Raw genomic sequence first — 16,617 nt, 5'->3', positions numbered from 1 at the left:
CTGCTGTCTGAGCTGCTCCTTTTTTTGGGCGATGAGGTTCCATGCTTCACTGAGCTCCTCATCATCGGCTCCCAAATCTGTGATTGCCTTTATAATCAAAGGTTTTCGTGCCAAACCACTTGTATCAATTCCCAATTCCTCACACAATTGCAACAGTTCCGGTTTCTGCAGCTTTTGTAGGTCCATGATCGCTCCGAGTGTCGGCTACTTCCAAAACAACAGTGCAAACTACCAAACCTAAAGGCGTTTCAACACTTTTTACCAGTTCTAAAATCTAACCCTGTTCTAGAACCTGGTCCACATCAGAAGAAAAGCCAAGCACTCACCCACACATGCGATCGATGTTCCGAGCTGCCCTCTTGTTGGCCGATTGTTGCTCCTGCTTGTTGCTTGAGATGCCACCTCCGATCACAAGATGTTGTGGCTTGTAGATTCAGATCCACCTCGAATCACCAGATGTTGTGGCTTGTAGATTCAGATCCCACCTCCAGTCATCAGATGTTGTGGCTTGTAGATTCAGATCCCAACGCTGGTCACCAGTCGTTGTGCTTGTAGATTCAGATCCCACCGCTGGTCACCAGTTGTCGTGACGCTGGGGCTATGGCGACCCGGCCTTCACTTGGTAGCGTGCAGAGACTCCGGGTTGAAGAAGGACTGAATCTTCGAAGTTGGTAAAATATGTACAAGCAGGTTTACTGGCACTTTGAGAAAACGTATTTACAAGAATATTTACATGAAGAAGAAGGGTACATCAGCAAAATGACAAGCGTTAAGAGTTCATAGCGAGAAGCGACTGGATGAGCCGTTTACCCAGGGCCCAGAGCGACATTTCGTGCTCTGCAGCGTCCTTAAAAACCCCCTATGTCCAGCCCCTCTCTGCAGATGCTGACCAACCAAATCCAGGGCACGCCCCTCAGGTATCGGCATCCAATCGAACACATCACTGCACTGATGGTCTGAAGCACTGACTGGTCCGGCATTCATTCGTTGGGCGTGATCACTTGTTGGCGGGAAAAGCTTGGGAACGGCGAGGAGAGGAGGTACATTTCTATTCTTCAGCAAAGAAACCACAGGCTGGTTCTGACAAGGGGTTTTACTTCTCAGAAACCCGAGTGCACGTGGCGCCGCATAGGGCTCCCAACATTGTCCCTTTTCGACAATTGCAAATCTTTCCTGCATTCCCGGGAAATCACTTAATGGCCGTATGAGTCATGCTCCTTTCTTGTCCTGCACGTCAGCGGACATGTCACTCTGTCGTCTCCTTTGGATAGGAGGCATTCATCACTGGAGGATAGCACTTCTCGACTGGAAGGGTGAACAAAAGAAAGCACTTCCTGCTATTTCCCGCAGGGGGACGTTTCTTTGTGTTTTTCCAGAGGTTCTCTTGACAGGGCCAATTTGGCATTTGCAGGTTGTCCACAAAGCAAAACATGCTTACAAAACAGGATTCCTGGAAACAGGCTCACTTAGAGCCAATGGACCATCACCACATATTCACAAAACTTTTCCATGCCCACAGGCGAACAATAGAGCGCGCAAATGCGGATGCTTGGTCGTAACAAGGCATATAACTACCAGGGGAGGCTGGCAGCTTCCCTGGCTTCAGGAATGGTACAATTATAGCTTTCTTACAAGCCTCCGGTATTTTTCCAGATATCCATACTTTGTTGAAAAAGTGCTTCTACCGCAAGTCCCGAGAGATGGGCTAGCAGTTGGTAATGGATTTAGTTAGGACCGGGCGCATGTCTACCATAGATCAGTACTATACGGATTTCCTAAAAGGTGATAATATTATGAGGTTCGTTCTAAGGTGTAAGGAACTATAGAAACCCGAGAGAAGTGCTCCCCTAGTATGTCTACTTGTTTATCTTACTTGGGTGTTGTGAGAAAAATGCCGATTTACTTTACGAACCTGCTCCCACGTGTTTTTGGACGTAATTGAGCTGTTGATGGAAGAAAGTCAGGCTACGATTTTTTTTTTTCAGCTGTTTGGTGGATATACCGCGCTTTAGCTTCCAGCTTTAATTTTTATCATGTTTTCATGCGCACCGTCGCAAAATTCTCCATGTCTTATTTTGTTGGTATTTTGCTTGTAAACATTCTCGCGTGTACCAAAGGCAACGCAATTGCCTCGCGTTCACTAACTTTTTTTGTTTGGGTATGAGCAGATGATTCTTTGAATGTCTGGCTGCACCGCACTAGCCAAGTGTTCGATCCTGTTTTTCTGACAAAAAGGAGGTATGAAAAATGAACCGCGCTTCCACAAAGAATATTTAAACTCATCACAGTGATCCCGAAAATGTCCATATTCATCAAGGTGAAAACACCACACTTCCTCACTGGTGAGGAACTAGCTTCCCTTCGTGGTATGTAGACATGTAGATAAAAATAGTAGAACGACTCATTTCGGCGCTGTTCTGCCAAACGACATTTGAATCTTGGACGTATACATGGGAAGACTTATCTCAAGAATTTGTGACAATCCTAACAGATGTCGCAACTTTTCAAATTTTCAAGGCACGGCTTACTTCTTTGAAGTTTCAGGGCACTAGCTATAGAACCACGTTGTCGTATGGGAGTTAACCTATGCCGATATACCATGTTGCTTGTCGCGCATCGTACAAGATCCGGAAGCTAGAAAAGCACCTTTGCAGTGCAGCTCAATGCGCCCACTTAAAAACTTTTGAACGGCTGCCTCCATTTTAAAGAGACTTCTCGCGCTGGTTGCTGCCTTACGCCACCGAGTTCAAACTAAAAAAAAAAAAAAAGGAAAAAATCGAATTGAAGGCGCGTACCACACGGAACAGTGCTGCGCCCGTCTGCTGAAATTGCCATTATGCCTTGAACTTGGCATTGCAACATTTAACGGCATACGGAGGACGCCACCGGCAGATTTATGGGTCGAATGCAAGCAAAAATCCACGCAACGTTTTAAAAAGTGCAACCCACGGGGCACTCCTAGCATTTAGGGACACTTTATTTCTAAGGGCGTTAAAAACGGAGCCTCTTAGACGACGTAAAGGCCCACCGATTGGCGCTCTAAGTGAAATACTGGACAGCCTAGCCCGGCAGATAAAGCGCCGTGAGGTTTATCGGGTGCGAACAAGGAACAGTGCGCGGCTCTGCTCTGGCTAGGGAAGGGGAAAGGAAAAAAAAAAGGTACGCAAAACTGGTCCAGCAGCGTCGAGATTCCGGTAGCGAGGCAGCGCCTTCAAAATGCGAAGAAAAAAAAAAAAAACTTCGGAAGCTCCTCCTTGCGCTCCAGCCAGCGGCATCGACAATGACGGAGTCACAGCGGATCCTCTTTAAACCCGCCCGTTTATATAAGAGTACAAGAAAAAAAAGATGCCAGGGTCGACGCGGCCATATGAAAGAGAAGGGACATGACGCAAGCCTTGAGTCTCGAAGAAAACTAGAAACAAACAGCTTCAAAGAAAAGCACAAGCGAGGATGGAGGTTGGAGTATCCGGCGCGGACATTAAGACGAGGAGCGACGGAGAACCGGCTCATAGATGCTGCGCCCATCGCTGCAGCAGAAGAGTGGCGGCCGTCGGCGACACCGCGGCCAGAGAATATTCCGGTTTCTCCGCAAACACGGGCCGCAGCGTGACGCCCATACGAAATGACCGGTCGCCGTAGTACGCACAACAGAGCGTAGGCTGCAGCCACCGACCGAGCCCAGTCGTAGAGGACGCGGCCACGCGCACAAGAATGAAAACTGTAGCCGTCTGGAATACCCTCTCCCGACCTGTAATAAGCTACAGCCAGTTCTGTCCGCCCGCCTGTGACCGTGTTGCGTAATGAGGGGGCAGGTCCGGAGGTCTCGGGTAGCCGAGGCGTCGGGCAAGCCGGGCCCCATACACCGTACTCGATCGCAGACGCATTGCGCACTACATCTGTACTATGGCGTATCGCTCCGACGAATCGATTACCGCCCGTAGGCCGTCGCATGAATGGCCCATTCGCCTCCAGGCATCGATACTCGCACTGCATGTATAACGATCCCCGCAGGTATGACTCCTGTTACCAACAGGCTAGCAGTGGTCTTAGTCCTGCATAGCATCCTTAAATGCAGCCCCAGTTAGGTTCTCCGAAAGGAATAGCGGCCTTTGCACCTTTGTGACGTCTCTCAGCGACCGTGCGTAAAACATTAGACTACTGTTTGTACTGCGCTCTCGGCGATACCGAATGTTCATCTATATCGAATCGAATGATCGAAAGAGGCGACATCGGAGTGACAATTCAGCCGTGAAAGTGGCCACAAAATTGAATGCCGCAAGCGCTCAGCAGCGCAGCCCCAATTTGTCGAAAAAGAAGTTCAAATCCGCCTTAAAAATCTCAACTGCTACTTTGAATGCACAAGACACAGTCGCTGTGGAGACTGAATGGACTCTGGCTTCGCTGCTGGCCTTTCACATATTATGTAACAGCTACAAAAACGTGCCCTGTACGCAGAGGAGGAGCCGTCCACCACCTGCTCGACATTCGCCTATTCGATATCGTAGGCGCGTATGGTGGCAAGCCAGAATCACGTACACGCTCAAGCTGTAGAGAAAGGAACACAGCACGCAACGACAAAACTGTTTCTCCGAACTGGAAATTACTGGGCCATGCACCGAGAGAAAACCTACCTAGAACAAAAAACTTTTCCACTCTACTTGCGAATGAGCTACCTGCATGCTAATGTAGCAGTCCCGTTGATATTGCAGTCCTTAAATACGAAAAAGCAGGGCCGCACGCGCATGAATATAAGGGAACTCCACGTATGGCGGGTGCAGCTTCGTCATCGTGGTAGTGTACTGCGGTACTCAATTAGCGAGGGACTTTGCGTCGAGTCGCGGCGATGTACCGAAACATGCGGAAACTAGGCGTGCGACAAGTACTCGCGCGCTGCTTGTCACGTCAGCGGCGAACACGGAGGTTGCGAAGGAAAACCGAGAAAAGAGCCATCCCATCTGTGCTGAGAAATGGTCGGTTACGGGCGAACCGCTGTCACCCCGGAAAAGGCAATCTCAGACGGGCGCAAATTAAGTAGGCAAGGCAGTGAACATGTCGCAAGACTGGTCGTCCTACACCGGAATGTTTGACAATTGCGATGCTCCCTAGAGGGGAAGATTAAAAGTGCGTTGCTACGAACGCTTTAATTATAACGCTGATGATAGCAACTAGTTATTTTCTTAAGCAGACATGCAATATTTATCGAATGTATACCTGTTAGCCAGAGGCGCGCTTAAGATCTTCGATGCAACAGCTGCAAGTGAAAGAGGACGCCTACCTTCATAAACCTGGGTGTTTCGAGTTAAACAGGCACAGCCACACCCGCTCAACTGTTCTGTTTCGTGAGTAAACGAAGCCTGTGCGTCGTGCAGGCGGTACGCAGTCCTAAACTTCCAGAAACAGGACGGCCCGAATAATTGGGGCGTAATGCTGCCAAAAACGGGAAGAGAAACGCGCCGCAAGTCATAGTGCTGAGACAGTTGCACGAGTCTGGCTTGTTTCAAAGCGCAGCCACTTATTATAGAAAAATTCGGCAGAAAAACCGCACTCCGAGCAAAAGAGGGCGAGAAAGCGCGCCGGCCGCAAAGAGCGGTGGAGAGGAGAACGCGGAAACAAGATCCTTTCCTAAAAACCGAGCAAGCACGTGGGGCGTGGTCCGCTCGCGGCGGAGTGAGCGGGATGCAGTCTGTCTAGCCGGAGCAGACGCCGCTCTTTACTCCTCACCGACGAGAGGCAAAAATTACGTAAGGAGTGCAGTGCCAGCCTCCGTCGCCAGTGCGCCTAGGTTTACACCACCAACAAAAAATTGGCTTCCTACATGCCCGTCCCCGCCGCGGGGCAAAGCTGCGCGCTGCCTTCGGTCGGTTCTTGCGGCGAGTTATATCCCTGGAAGCGATAAAACGTCGACCTTAACAGCACCACACTGAAAGACTGCGTCGAGCTCGTGTTCAGTACCAAAGCATCTGCGGAAGCCGTGTAACTTGGACGGTTCCGTACACCTGACTAGTCAGCCGATTACGTAAAGGACCAATAGCCTTAACGCACTAGAGCTGCACGAAAACCACCGAACGACCGAAGCTGTCCGCTTTCGCTTTGAGCGGTAGAACAGCATTCCCGGGAACCTCCACGTGGGCGTTATCTTGCAGTACGAGAACAGTCACGCACGCCTGCTACACGTAGTTGGAACTCAAAGTAAACCGCCGAGTCGAAGACAAACGTCTATCACGTGTAACACGAAACACGCCCACTTTTATTCAAGCATAGCACAGAACGGCGGCAGCGAGAGGCTCGTGCGGGAATCCGGGCAAAGCGTTTTGCGACCCGGGGCAGCAATGAAGAGAGTGGACAAGACAGCAGACGGACGAGAAAGGGGGGAAAAAACGGAGGACCAAGGATGAAATGAACGGAAGATTAATTCCTGTGCTCACCTGTTTGCCGAGAGTCAGGCAGGCAACGGCCACCAATAACAGCCCGAGAAGTAGCAGGCTGTGATGCGATGCCATCGTGGGACATCGAATGCGGGCTGAACCGGCGTCGACACACGCACCACGCCGACTGCCGCTGAGCTGCCGCCGACAGATTTGAACCAGCGCTTTCTTTGGCGCGCTCGCGCCCTCTCTGAGCACGCCGGCGCGTACAGCGCCCCCCTGCCGTCCCGTCAAATACAGCGGCCGCCGCAGCCACCAACGTTTGCCGACACCGCCGAATGCTGCAGCGGCCGGCTGTGCCCTTCCTCTTCTTGGCCCTCCTCCTCGGTCTTCACTTCGTATTATCGTTGCGCGCACGCTTATTTCCTAAAACGCACCGGCTTTCCTTTTCTACCCTATCTCTTGTGTTTATTCTGCATCTTCCTCCACGGTACCTACCGCCGGTGTTTAATGGCCGCTCTATACCGTGAGTTACGTGGTGTGTTTTGATAAGTCCACCGCCGCTCCCCCTCCCAGGAGCGCCGTCCGTGTCACGGAGGAGCTGAGGAAGAAGATGCGAAAGAAAACATTGAACCGGGACTCGAGGGAAGAGAGAGAGAGAGGCGAAACCGGTTGCCCCTGCGGAGAGAGTCGGGGTGGCGAATACTCAACCAGCGACAGCAAGCCCGACTGGAACATCGTACCGGCGGCAGCAGCCCAGTCAACCCGAAGTCTCCCCACGTTAACTTGGAAGTGTTATATACTGCTACGGAAAGGGGGAGGAAAAGGGGGTGGGGGTGGAAGCCCATTTTTTTTCGTCTCCTTACTCAAACGACGTGTAAAAGCCCCAACTAGTGAGGCCCATATGCTCGCATCTTGTACTGCCAATCTGAGATTAAATGACGAAGGCCACAACTCGCTCGAACTTCACCAAACAACTGATGCAGGGTGGAATTCCAAGTGCTTCGTCCGCCTGCGCGTCGGCTGTCGCACACCTTTTCTCCACTTGGCCGTGGGTTAAAATTCGTGGGAAGACAGGTTTACGCAAGTTTACACGAGCTTAGTGCACATATCGTCATAATAGCGCCCGCACTCTAACGAGTTATGACAAACTGAACTAGTAATAACGTGACATGCAGCGAAAGGGCAACTATTTTCGCACCAAGCACTGAATGAGAAGTGCCCACTCCCAGCCATAGATTCTGTGCGTCATGAACTGAAGACGCGGGCACGTATCTCTTTCTTGGGCAACCTTGCACTTCGCTTGTCCTTTGCCATACTGTGCTTGTTCTAGTGAAATATGGACTAGCCTGTGACGTGCAAATGTGCCGGTAAAACGTAGCTGATTTGCTGTAAAAATTAATCAAACCGACGTTGCATATAATGTCTTATATACTCCATCCAAATTTCAGCCAAGTTCCTGAAAATGCTGCCCTCCTGAACAGCAGTTCAGTTTGCTCTCGTGAAGAAACCTACTCCAGTTGCACTACATTATTTATTGCCCCATTAATTAAGCACCTTTTATTGCTTTTGCACAATTACTATCAAGCTATCTAGCGCTTGAGTCGCAGGGAATACCACGGGCAGGTGCACCTTCCACTCACGGTGCCCTAAATGCGATTCAGCAGTTTTAATGTTAAAGCTCACTGTCTTCTGTAGCTTCAAGGGTAACGCGATAAAAGAACATAATCATGTGGCCGTCTTAGGGCTGCTCGGCAGCACCCTCCGTTCGTGAGCTCTGCGTTGCTCAGCGAATTAAAACACATTGCTTGTAGCGCGAGCTCCAGCACGTCCACCAGCGTGATGGCGAGGTCAGATGCGTGCGGGTACCGGTGAATAGAAACAGCATCTAAGGGGTTCCTGCCGAGAACGTTGGTGCTATCCGCAGAGGCCGGATGCACCAAGCTGCGGTGCCTTCAACGCAACGGAAATCTCCTGCCAAGCGACTCCACAGGGTGGCGCACCATCACACACTGCGCACAGGCTATGACTACGCGTACCTTCTTTTCAAGAGGTGCTCACCTTTATTTCTTTATCTCAGCGATTCCGAATGGATAAGTGTCTTCATTCATCTCCAACATCTGTGGGCGCATTTATGGGGAGGGCCTCGAGGAGGTGGTTGTCTTCCAGGAATGAGAAAATATATATTGGTAGTCCACGCTGACCCCCATTCTACATAAATATAGTAAAAATACATGCTAAGAATGAAACTGCACCTTATGTCTTCCTGTCCGGGCCCGCTGTTTGAAGCCCGAGCCCCTGTTCAGCCCATTACTGCAATCCCGGGGCATGCCGGGGCCCACACTGGTATTGACCAAGCCCGACCTAGATTATATTAGACAGGGCCCGACCTGGAACGCCAGAATAAGTCTGCGTAGAAGCCTACAAAATGTAATTGCTTAAGTAGTACGTAAAAAAGCCTTAAAATCACACAAAACATTGCAAAACCCATTTTCTCAACTGCGAAAGGTCCAGCTAAAATTAAATAACAAAGAGATGTTAAGTTCTAGCTAAAATACTTCATGCAAAGAATTTTATTTAAAGCTCTTGTGCACAATGTATATATGTTGAAAATACTGTATAGGATTTAACGTCCCAAAGATACCAGTGAGGCTATGAAACACGCCGTAGGGTTTAAAGTCAATTTTCTCCTCTCATCTTCCCGCCTGAATCATCGACCAACCCCGTGCTTTACGTCCTTTCCTTAATAATCTATTCAATTGATATACGCCAAAAGAACATATACATATATATATATACATTTTGTATCCTATACTGCACTCCACGTAATTCATTTTTTACAGTTGATCACAATCTAGTCATTTTATTCATTGAGAAATAGCAGATCAGACTTTATAGCGGTACAAACAAGCGTTGAAAAAGTAGCTTTAGGATATAGAATTGTCACTAATCTCGACCGTCTCTACCTGACGCTCACCTAAAATATCGCTACATCAGAGGGGTGGTACCGCCGGGAATGTACGCAGTGCCTTCCCCCCATAAGTCATCGGCAAATATGCACTATATACGCACGTAAGCGCTGCTCCTGCTCCTCAGCTAACAGCAGATATGACATGCGAAAATGCTTGCTGATGAATGAGCTCTAACATATTTTTGTCTAGTTTTCCAAAATCGTTTAGTCAAATTTAATACGTCATGATCATAGCACCCGCTTCGAGACTCCTGCATATTTTTGTCACGTCATACGCCAACAGACAGTTCCTTCACAGTGGTGATTATCGCAGCCACATGTCTGGCTATAATGTTGCGCCTAATATAGAGATTCAGCGAGGTTCATGGCACATGAACTGATTCAGGAGACTCTCATTTTCTTCCCCTACTGCTTGCGAGAAATGCTTGAGCGATACCTCAGAAGAGAGGTTTCAAGAAGCGAACGCAGTCCCGACTTCTGAGGGCAATGATCACACCTCTTGTCTCAGGCTATTCTGCCGAGACAGCTCACAGACACCACAGTTGACGTATATTGTAATCGAAAGCCCTCAAGTCGACCTGTTGACCGAAGAGAACGGTGCTTAATTCATGACCGTGTTAACAGTATGCCTTGAGTAGACGTTTGTTAGAGTAGAGAGCCAGTCTGCGATATGGTCAGAGAAATGAATGTGGCAAAGTTATCGCTGCCGGGCAGGTGTCATCTGCCGGACAGGTGTCATGGCCGGGTAAGTTATCTCTTGGCAGCTGTCATGAAGCCTGGTGCCTTCATCTTGTGCTCCCAAACTGTAAAAAGCACTTAGACAGCCAAGCATGCTATTATTTACTTTGATAAAGCAGTAAGTTGTCTTACGGTGTAGTCAATCTCGAATGTATAGACGCTTGCCCACCAGGTATGTAACATGGCGAACTCTCCCTTCCGCGCTTTCTCCTTCCACAAGATGTTTTCAGGGTTAGCGAATCATTCTTGCTCTTCCTGAATGAAATCGAAGGCTTCCGCAACCTGTATATAAAAGAAGAACGCGTCTCGGATCAGCTTGAGTGAACACAACACCTGTAAAGTGTTGCCATCTCCCACTGCTCTCGCTCCATTCGAACAACCAATACGAGTGGTAGAGATACTTTCGGTTTGTTGGCGAGACGCGTCGCCAACACTATAGAGCATTAGCAGAACGTGTGCAGCGCAGATAGTTGACGGTGGTGCCGCTGTCAGTGCGCGACATTAGAAGCAGGAAAAATTAGCTCTCCTACCGTCGTGGTGTACACACCTACGTTTCTTCACGCAGCGAGAGCAAAAAATGGACACTCCATTATTCATTATTCTGCAATTACTGATTGCAAGCCCATTTTCTTCCTGCTTTCTAACTATAGATTTCTGTTTAGCGAATAGTATTCGAAAGCGACTTTTAACTATTGTGGAGAAAATCAGCAGAAAAATTTGCTGTGGTTTAACTCGGCTTAAACCGAATAAGACATTGCGAGAGCGCTATTTGGCATGGTTCTGCTTGGCGCTTGAACATTGAGAGACTGGCAAAGAGTTTGACAAAGTGTGCTTTCTAAGAAGTGAAAATTGGTTGGTTTTCAGGATAGGAAAGCCGCGTTGTATGTCTCACTTCTCGCGGTAGACACCTCTTTTACAATTTACAATTTACGGCATAAATTTGAGGTACAAATGTCGTTGGTTCGAGTCCCTATTGCAAACTATAGCCTCCAGCTTGACTAGAGCACATGGATGCAGATGGGAAGCGAAATGGTATGACACCACCCCTGACGTATGCACAACGAGCGGTTGTGTCACAATTTTGATATGACTTCGAGTGCTATTTCCTGCGGACGCATCCTGCAGATGCCACTCATGAGCAAAGTAAGGCTTTCGCCTTTTGTACATAATGATTGTTCTCTTTCGTGGCTAACATAAGCGTATAAACGCGGACACAGAGAGAATGTGATAGGGACACAACAAGCTCTTAATTCAAATTCTTCTCGCCTCCAGGAAGCAAATACACAGGGCAAAACAAAATATTCAGAAAACAAGAAAAAATCTAATGTCCCAAAGAGTTACAAAACGTTTAAGAAAATAAAAAATAAAAAAATGCAAATAAATATAGTGAAAAACAAAACTCGGCATGCACGCTGCAAAATAGCATCCACGTGCCCAACTCGACAACAATCCTGTATCCACAACCCAATACTATGAATGAACACGCATTGAGTTCATGCATCTTCAATCTAACGACCAACATAAGCGGTCCTTAAAAAAACTAATTGTTTCTGCGACACCACCACAGGCAGACGACTGATGCAGGTATCACCGTGATTCTCTGTGAAAAGCTTTCATAATTTCTCTTGCAAGCTTATATTTATGACTAAAAAGAATTATTGCGGCTTCAAGAGCTGTGTTACATACACACTAACGCCGGTGCTTTGCTAGATCGATCGATGATGCAGATGTGAACATGTGAGTGTTGTTGCGTTGGACACGCTGATGCTTGTTTGCAGCGTGTATGCTGGATTTTTGTTGTATTTTATGTATAATGTTCTTGTTATTTTTATTTGTATGTTTGTTCTTTTTTGTAAATATCTGCAATCTTTTATGACCTTATTGTTTTTCTGGTTTTCTGCATATTTTGTTTTGCTCTGTCTATTTGCTTCCTGGAGGCAAGGGGAATTTGAAATGAGCGCATATTGTGTCCCTACATATTCTCTCTGCAGTCCGTGTTTTTGCGCTCATGTTGGCTATGTATTCCTACCAATTCGCCCAGATATCTGCGTTGTTCTTTTTCATATCGCACAAGGGGGTACACGTGCTTTCCATCCCGGCATTTATTTTCAAGCGCCGCGCCGCCTCGCTGCCCGCTCCATTACCGAGTGGTCCTTGTCCTACATAGCAAGACCGTCTACGGCGGGCTCTGTTACGCTGCATATATATGGGCCTAATGAAGCGAGCACTGTAACGAACGCCAGTGCCTTGGCGTGCTCGGCGAAACTTTCCCCAACCTTGCTTGGTCCGAAGACTGTGCATACTGCTGCAAAACATAATCGTAAGAAATCACCAATGGCAGTGCGCCGAAATGGCCTCTCGGCGATGGACCAATGCTCATAGTCTTCCTTCGGCTGGAGCTATCATCAGTTCGACGCAGGGTCAACACGCGCAGGCACAATAACTTGGAGAATAGACAGCTCGAAAGGAAATCGGTATACCAACTTTTCTGCTTTCACATTCAAAGGAAAACGCAAAACAGATGTCGTTAGACGTCTGATGTTCAGATAAATATTTATTCAGTTGTTTATTTATTTACCTACTTGAAGACAAATGATTTCGCCCTAACAGGAGGGGGTTATAGCATAGAGTACGTGCTTCTTGTTTTGGGAATGGTTCAGTTCAGTTCAGTCGTTCAGTCGTGTCCGACTCTTCGTGACCCTATGGACCACGTCACGCCACGCTTTCCGGTCTCTCACTATCTTCCTAACATCACATAACTTCATCTGCAGTGCCTCGAGGATGCCATCTAACCATCGCGTTCGCTGCTTACCCCTTCTCCGGCGACCCTCAACCTTTCCCAACATCAAATCTTTCTCCAGCGACTCCTCTCTTCTCATCAGACGACCAAAGTAGCTGATCTCTAACTTTAGAATTTGACCCTCCAATGAGCAGTCAGGGTTTATGGTCGACAATATCGACTGATTTTATCTTCTGGCAGTCCAAGGAACTCTCAAGAGTCTTCGCCGGCACCACAATTCAAACGGTAACTGCAATTCATAAACGGCAATTCATAATGGTAACTGATATTATTGTACAATTCTCTCCCGAGTGTTATTTGTTTTGAAAAAATCACCTCCATCGCTCTCAGCATGCCTTTCGAACAGGTAGCTCCGTTGAAACTAACCTTGTCGCTGCAGTTTCCTGTCGTAAGCAGGTTGACGCTGTTTATTTTGATTGCAGCGAAGTCTTTGGTATACTTAGTAGACTACTGTACCTTCTTCAAAAATGGTCGAACTATGGTATTTGTAAGTCCTGTTGTAGCTGGTACGCTAGGTACCTATGTATGTATGTATGTATGTATGTATGTATGTATGTATGTATGTATGTATGTATGTATGTATGTATGTATGTATGTATGTATGTATGTATGTATGTATGTATGTATGTATGTATGTATGTATGTATGTATGTGTGTGTGTGTGTGTGTGTGTGTGTGTATGTATGTATGTATGTATGTATGTATGTATGTATGTATGTATGTATGTATGTATGTATGTATGTATGTATACGTATGTACGTATGTACGTATGAATGTATGTATGTATGTATGTATGTATGTATGTATGTATGTATGTATGTATGTATGTATGTATGTATGTATGTATATATGTATGTATGTATGTATGTATGTACGTACGTACGTATGTACGTACGTATGTATGTATGTATGTATGTATGTATGTATGTATGTATGTATGTATGTATGTATGTATGTATGTATGTATGTATGTATGTATGTATGTATGTATGTATGTATGTATGTATGTATGTATGTATGTATGTATGTATGTATGTATGTATGTATGTATGTATGTATGTATGTATGTATGTATGGCAAACAAAGCCGCGTGAGCTCCGATGAAGGATTAAAAGTCTCGTCCCTATAACAAGGCTGTTTCTCGGGCTAGTTGGTTGCTCGTATCGACAAAAACGTAGGCTGACAAAAAACAGGGACGAGGAAAGGCAGCACGCAGAGCTTGCAAATTATTTTTATTTTCGACTCATGTGCACCCATATAATTGAATCGAGTACAACAAAACAACAAAAAGAACAGAAGAGAAAGAAAAGGGAAAGAAGTGAAGACCTGTCGCAGGAGGCGTTTCGAGCAATCTGCTCAAAATAAAAGAGACGGGGATGATTGTTGAGATGTCAACAAGACATGCTTATTTAATAAAGCGAACACTGGCACGAGCACGAGACACGTGGCAGCGAGTGTCGCGCGAGCACGCAGCAGGGCAGCCAAGCTAACCGGCCTAACCATGCACTGCATGTGACTGCTGCCTACAATATGCGTACATGCATGGAATTTCTCGTATACGCTCTAGAGAGTCGCCAACAGAGCGAATGGGAAGGTGATTTTTCTCCGTCCCGGAGAGGTTTTGGAAATTGTGTGGGATGACACATCCGTTCCCAACTGCTCAAGGGAATGTAAAAGCTCACAAACGAGCGAATGAGATATGCAGCTTTTAAGCGCTTGCTTTAATTTTTCGCGGCATGCTACATGGCTATGTTATCTTGAATGCCATAATGTCATGCGGTGCCGTGACGTCACCAAACCCGCCGACCAATCAGTTACCGGCCACGTCACCTGCCGACTGCCACCTGTCAGAGGCATGCTCGTGACATCTCGAGGCTGCGAAGCTTCAAACGTTTTACGCCGACGCTGTCGGACATTTTTAAAGCGGAAGCTTTACTGGCTTCGTCGAGCCAAGGTTATCGGCGCGGTAAATTTGACCTTCAAGTGGAGGAGGGGAGGTTTGTCTGTCACGTGACGTACCACGTAACTCGATGCCGCAGCTGCGGCACGCGGAGGGGACAGCGCTCGCACTTCTCCCAGTGCGCAGAACGACGTGGTTCGCCGCTCGGCTAAATAAAAGCGCGACGCGTTTGCTTGACTTTCGCAGACAATCAGAGAGGAGCCACGTCCAGAAAAGTACTTACACTGTGTGTTGTAGATACCGGCTGAATCTAAGGGTCCTTAAGATACATAACGCAATATATATATATTATAAGAGGGCACATAAATAAATACTGTCGCCTCGAAGTTTCTAGACCGAGACGTTCTACGGGTGTCAGGGCGGTATTGCAGACGAAACGCTGAATTGGCATTGCCAATCATGCTAATTATTTAGGTACAGGTAGGGAAGTTAAACGTGAGAAGCTTGCTGCAGCGACCGACGAAGGACGGGAACGTCGACTGGCTTAGCGGCAGCTGAAGGATGCCGAAAGGCGGCAGCGAAGAGCATTAGGGGCAGCCGCTTTCCGTTGCATAACCGGGCTTACCGAGCTAAGCCGCAGCCCTTTCTTTTTCTGACATGGATAGAACAACGCTCTCGAGTTGAATGTATGTATGTGTGTGTGTGTGTGTGTGTGTGTGTGTATGTATGTATGTATGTATGTATGTATGTATGTATGTATGTATGTATGTATGTATGTATGTATGTATGTATGTATGTATGTATGTATGTATGTATGTATGTATGTATGTATGTATGTATGTATGTATGTATGTATGTATGTATGTATGTATGTATGTATACGTATGTACGTATGTACGTATGTATGTATGTATGTATGTATGTATGTATGTATGTATGTATGTATGTATGTATGTATGTATGTATGTATGTATGTATGTATGTATGTATGTATGTATGTATGTATGTATGTATGTATGTATGTATGTATGTATGTATGTATGTATGTATGTATGTATGTATGTATGTATGTACGTACGTACGTATGTACGTACGTATGTATGTATGTATGTATGTATGTATGTATGTATGTATGTATGTATGTATGTATGTATGTATGTATGTATGTATGTATGTATGTATGTATGTATGGCAAACAAAGCCGCGTGAGCTCCGATGAAGGATTAAAAGTCTCGTCCCTATAACAAGGCTGTTTCTCGGGCTAGTTGGTTGCTCGTATCGACAAAAACGTAGGCTGACAAAAAACAGGGACGAGGAAAGGCAGCACGCAGAGCTTGCAAATTATTTTTATTTTCGACTCATGTGCACCCATATAATTGAATCGAGTACAACAAAACAACAAAAAGAACAGAAGAGAAAGAAAAGGGAAAGAAGTGAAGACCTGTCGCAGGAGGCGTTTCGAGCAATCTGCTCAAAATAAAAGAGACGGGGATGATTGTTGAGATGTCAACAAGACATGCTTATTTAATAAAGCGAACACTGGCACGAGCACGAGACACGTGGCAGCGAGTGTCGCGCGAGCACGCAGCAGGGCAGCCAAGCTAACCGGCCTAACCATGCACTGCATGTGACTGCTGCCTACAATATGCGTACATGCATGGAATTTCTCGTATACGCTCTAGAGAGTCGCCAACAGAGCGAATGGGAAGGTGATTTTTCTCCGTCCCGGAGAGGTTTTGGAAATTGTGTGGGATGACACATCCGTTCCCAACTGCTCAAGGGAATGTAAAAGCTCACAAACGAGCGAATGAGATATGCAGCTTTTAAGCGCTTGCTTTAATTT

At 46.8% G+C, this 16,617-nt stretch overlaps 1 protein-coding gene across 38 annotated transcripts in view; it reads right to left on the bottom strand.

Annotated features, from left to right (window-relative positions):
- Window positions 1-6,592, bottom strand: part of trol (terribly reduced optic lobes) — a 331,282-nt gene extending 324,690 nt beyond the window's left edge. For 23 of the 38 annotated variants that reach the window (XM_084599351.1, XM_084599356.1, XM_084599378.1 and 20 more), the window contains exon 1: window positions 6,426-6,591. In XM_084599351.1, the coding sequence (XP_084455477.1) occupies window positions 6,426-6,500 (75 nt within the window). In that variant the 5' untranslated portion in view covers window positions 6,501-6,591. Of the gene's footprint in view, window positions 1-6,425 lie in introns of all 38 variants that reach the window. The other 15 variants (XM_084599338.1, XM_084599340.1, XM_084599355.1 and 12 more) reach the window with 1 other exon arrangement.
- Window positions 6,593-16,617: the final 10,025 nt, after the last annotated feature.

Source organism: Amblyomma maculatum, chromosome 3, assembly GCF_055883805.1.
Source record: "Amblyomma maculatum isolate TAMU_Amacu chromosome 3, ASM5588380v1, whole genome shotgun sequence".
Taxonomy (NCBI): Eukaryota; Metazoa; Arthropoda; class Arachnida; order Ixodida; family Ixodidae; genus Amblyomma; species Amblyomma maculatum.
Note: the sequence above shows the minus strand (reverse complement) of the source record. Positions and strands in the feature narration are given on the sequence as shown.